Source organism: Penaeus japonicus, unplaced genomic scaffold (assembly GCF_977035675.1).
Source record: "Penaeus japonicus unplaced genomic scaffold, GWHDUDI00000001_assembly GWHDUDI00000002, whole genome shotgun sequence".
NCBI classification, from domain to species: domain Eukaryota; kingdom Metazoa; phylum Arthropoda; class Malacostraca; order Decapoda; family Penaeidae; genus Penaeus; species Penaeus japonicus.
Window position 1 is genome coordinate 22,691,630 of NW_028234404.1, and position 5,000 is coordinate 22,696,629.

Here is a 5,000-nt window from a genome sequence, read left to right on the forward strand (position 1 = left end):
ATATATCTGATACGTTTGTCTTAACGTAATTATATATTTATATATATATATATATATATATATATATATATATATGCATATATATATGTATATATATACATACGTATATATATACATACACACACAAACACACAAATATATATATATATATATATATATATATATATATATATATATATATATATATAAATAAATAAATATATATAATAGGACAAGTAAAACATAAACGGTATAAGCGAATTGATAACCAAGGATAAGAAATACAGGATTTTCAATACTATATCATATCCATAAGATTTACTACAATAACCATATCATTGAGCTTTGACACAATAACTAAATCAAACCTGCATTTTATAGGTCAAGACCAGGTGCTGACATGGCAAGAACAGGTTGTCAACAGCCTGTTAATGAAGGCCAAGAAGTTAGAAATGGACGCAGCTTTTGAGAGTTTGAATTACCTTCCCGCCAAAAACTTTCTGACCGTTAGAGAACAGATTGAAGCTTCAGATGTGTTTAAGATGCTGAGAATGATGCCCAAAGGTGGGTTTATGTCTTGTATTTGTCGAAATTTCATTGCAATTCTACTCCCATCTCTCTCTCTCTCTCTCTCACACACACACACACACACACACACACACACACACACACACACACACACACACACACACACACACACACACACACACACACACACACACACACACACACAAACACTCACATACACAGAAAAAAGAAGAAAAATCAGTAAAGGAACCATATGAAGATAAAATTTCAATAATCAAAACCAATAGACCCAAGAGTAACACCTTTAATACATATTTAGTTGAATAGAATGAATTATTTTCTTCACTTTTTTCACTGTAATCCATTTTTCCTTAATGTCTCAAAATTCACTACATATTCCACACATCTGGGTTACACTGGGTCCCAATATTTCTATGAATTAGCCACATAACACAAACATAACACAGAGCTTTACAGCATTCCTTCAATTGCTTTCAACTTTACAACTAACTGTTGTTTCCTGAGTTGTGTTTACTTAAAAGAAGAGTGACTTTTAGACGCACAATTACTGCTAGGACTCATAGGACCTCATATTAGCTGTTAAGGATACAAAATACACATATAGTAGATCACCCCATGTCATTAACTTGTTCCATAAATATTAACTGTCCACTTTTTATCACCCCTTATGTCTTTGATGCATCTGATTGCTCCTCTTCAACCTCCCCCTTTTCTACACCTTCTTTTTATATCATCTACATCAATGTTTATTGGGAACAACAGAGAAAAAGTACGATTGAGAATGAATAACTTCACAAAACAAAAACTAATATAATATGCATTAATGAATTAATCATTCTAATCTATATAATTTTCTATACACCGTTTACAGTGTATCTGCTTGAAGTTTTCCCTTTCTAATCCTGCAACAATTTGTGTTTCAGGGGCGGCTTTGCACTTGCACGATACAGCTTTGGCTTCTGTTGCTTGGGTCGTAGAGGAACTAACCTACTGGAAAAATCTTTACATGTGTTACACCAACGAGGGTCAGTTGCTGACGAAGTGAGTTATCAAAAGGATTCTTAGCTGTCTGATTATGACTTGTAAGGTGAAATATCATCAGAATCCAATATTGAATTAATGTGATGATTATATTAGTGAATCAATATTGGTAGTAATAATGATAATGATGACAGAAATGACAGTAAAGATTATAACAGGAATAATTATATCAGCACTGCTACTTCCGCTACTAGGAATAATGGATAAACCAAAAAGTCACATAATCCTACACGAGAATTCCAAATATCAAGATGAGATTCGACTGACTCCACCTATCTCATTAAAATAAAAACAGGTTCATGGCAACACCAGACGAGTCTTGCAACTGGCAGTTAGTGAGCGACGTTCGAGCCACTTACCCGAGCGACGATGAATTCGACCAGGAACTTATTGAGAAGTTTTCGCTCATGACGACCAATCCCGAAGGTAAATTATTTTGAGTTGTCTACCTTTTGAGATACTAGTGTAGTGCCGGTTCAAGATATATCTATTTGGGATGGGCAAAACTTCATACTGTCCTCGGTCTGTGATATAACTGAAATACAAACAGACACACACACGCACGCACACACACACACACACACACACACACACACACACACACACACACACACACACACACACACACACACACACACACACACACACACACACACACACACACACACACACACACACACACACACACACACACACACACACCACAACAACAAACAATTTTCTTTTCTAATGAACCACCGAACATCCAAAAACAAACTCCCCGTCCCCCTCTCCCTCCCTCCCTCCTTTTATCTCCATCTCTCTCTCTTCTAGAAAAATACCCTGACATCAACGCCGTCTGGTCAGCCTTCGAGCAGAGCCTCATCGCTCTGACGGGCATGGTGATGTACCGTCCTGCGTGGGAGGCTTACCTGTACCGTGTCCTTCAGGAATTCGCCGCTGATAACGTGCTTGCGCTCGAGTTCAGGGGTACATTGCCACCGGTGAGTAGTACGGACAGGGGAGGGGGTGGGGTCGGCGGGGAGGGAGTTGATGGTGAAGAGGGATGGTGATTCGGTTCGTTTGGTTTGTATTGTTGTTTCTGGGATTATTTTTGTAGTTATTGCTATTACTTTTTGTGGCCGCCATTATCAACGGCGTAAATGTAGTTGATGGGGACTGATATTCACTCTCATTCATTCTCTTATATATTGAAAGCTGTTAAAACATGGAAATGTTACACGTTCACAATTAGCATCAGCGTTGCCTGTCACATAATATGATTTGATACCAAGGATTGTAAATGCATTTTTAAAACAGTACCAAGAAATTCCACAGGTAATATGGATCACATTACTTCAGCTCTCAATCATCACTAATATGTATACATCGCGTGAACAGACTTTGTTTTCCATACCAGTAAATATGATGTAGGCCAGAGTGCAGCGAAGCAGTGTTTTTAATTCCCGGTTCACATGGACGATATCAAGTGTTTGACATTGCAACCCATGTTAGGCGGCATTAGCTTTCTCTTGGTTCCATATGTCACGGCGTCTGCGGCATCTGTTCCCATCTCCTTTCCTTCTCCATCTTTTCCCTTTCGTTCTACCGCCGGCGGCAACACCGTTATTATTTTCATTATAAATATTACTATTTTCAATATTATCCTAATCATTAGCCTTATGATAATAGCCATCATCATCATTTTTCTTCTAAAAGTGTTTTCCTAAATGTTTTGCTTCATTTCTGCCAGTATTGTCATAAAGTTTGTTTTATTCTGAGACTTAAATATGATAAAAGAGTTCAACCCGAGCTCATTTCCCTCCGTAGCTCTACGAGATTGACGGCACAGAGCTGACGCCAGTCGAGTCGGTTGCCGTGTATCGCGACGTGAGTCAGCGCTTCATAGCCGACCATAGTGACGAATTCTTTAGTGTGCGCTTCATCTATGCACCGATAAGACAGTGAGTCATTTTGTTGTTTGATAGATACTTAGATGGGTTGGTGAATAGATATGTTCATTCACTTTTTCTTTTTGAAATTCATGTGAGTATTTTTATCTTCGTATATGGATAGTTGTTTGGTGCTTTTTGGCATTTATACTTTATAATACTGTTCTTTATTGCTTTACGTTCTTTATTATATATTCTTCTGATTCTGCATTTTTTTCCCATCCACTTTTACTGCACCATCACTTCACCCATTTCCTCCCCCCCTTTCCGCCATTACATTTCCTTCGTTCCCCTCTCATCCCTTGTCTCTGGCCCCTCATCCTTACCGTCAACCTGTCATCCCAACCCCTTACTCCTTCACCTCATACCCTTACCCCCTCACTCCTCATCCCTCACACCCCTGATCCCTCATCCTGTCTTCCCAACCCCTTACACCTTCACCTCATACCCCTATCCCCTCACTCCTCATCCCTCACACCCCTGATCCCTAATCCTTACCCTCAACCTGTCACCACAACCCCTTACTCCTTCAACCTCATACCCTTACCCCCTCACTCCTCATCCCTCACAACCCTGACCCCTCATCCTGTCACCCCAACCCCTTACACCTTCACCTCATACCCCTATCCACCCCTTACTCCACATCCCTCACACTCTACCCCTCAACCCCCACCCCCCACCAAACCAAAACAGCGTCGACCTCGAGACCGTCTGGAACTACGTCTCAACCGCCAAGGAACTGAGATCAACATTCCCAGATTTCGTAGCCGGTTTTGACCTCGTCGGACAAGAAGACCTGGGTCGCCCCCTCAAGGACTTCCTGGATCCCCTCCTATCGCTGTCTGAGGGGGAGGTCCACGTCCCCGTGTTCTATCACACTGGAGAGACAGGTGAGGACGTGTGTGGATGAAGGATTCTAGGATATACGGTGGGCGATGCTCAGTTGTTTTAATACGGGAGGGGTGGGGGGTAGGGAAGGAAGGGAAGGAGCGCTATGTAAGGAGAGGGGGATTAAATAGGGGGGGGGGGGGGGAGAGAGGAAGGAGAGAGGGGTGAGAGAGAAAGAAGAGAGGGATGAGAGAAAGAAGAAAGGGAAGAGAGAAGGATATGAGAGAAATGAGAGAGGGATGAAAGAGAAAGCAGAGAGGGGTGAGGAAGAAAGAAGAAAGGGAAGAGAAAAGGATATGAGAGAAATGAGAGAGGCATGAGAGAAAAGACAGAAAAAGAATGAGAGAGACATATAGACAGATAGACATATAGACATACAGACATATAGAAATACAGACATACAGAGAGATAGGGGGAGAGGGAGGGAGGGAGAGAGGGAGGAAGGAGGGAGAGAAAGATATATATGTATGTATATATATATATATATATATATATATATATATATATATATATATATATATATATATACAGAGAAAGAAAAAAAAACAGACAGAAATAGAGAGAAGTATGAATATGAGAAAGAGGGGAAGAGGGAAAGGGATTAAATAGGTG

At 40.4% G+C, this 5,000-nt stretch overlaps 1 protein-coding gene across 2 annotated transcripts in view; it reads left to right on the forward strand.

Annotated features, from left to right (window-relative positions):
- The window catches only part of LOC122258608 (adenosine deaminase 2), a 10,880-nt gene that overhangs the window by 4,187 nt on the left and 1,693 nt on the right, over positions 1-5,000 (forward strand). For both annotated transcript variants that reach the window (XM_043024626.2, XM_086548662.1), the window contains exons 3-8: positions 361-543; positions 1,452-1,569; positions 1,865-1,995; positions 2,383-2,552; positions 3,379-3,512; positions 4,194-4,390. In XM_043024626.2, the coding sequence (XP_042880560.2) occupies positions 361-543; positions 1,452-1,569; positions 1,865-1,995; positions 2,383-2,552; positions 3,379-3,512; positions 4,194-4,390 (933 nt within the window). The remainder of the gene's footprint in view (positions 1-360; positions 544-1,451; positions 1,570-1,864; positions 1,996-2,382; positions 2,553-3,378; positions 3,513-4,193; positions 4,391-5,000) is intronic.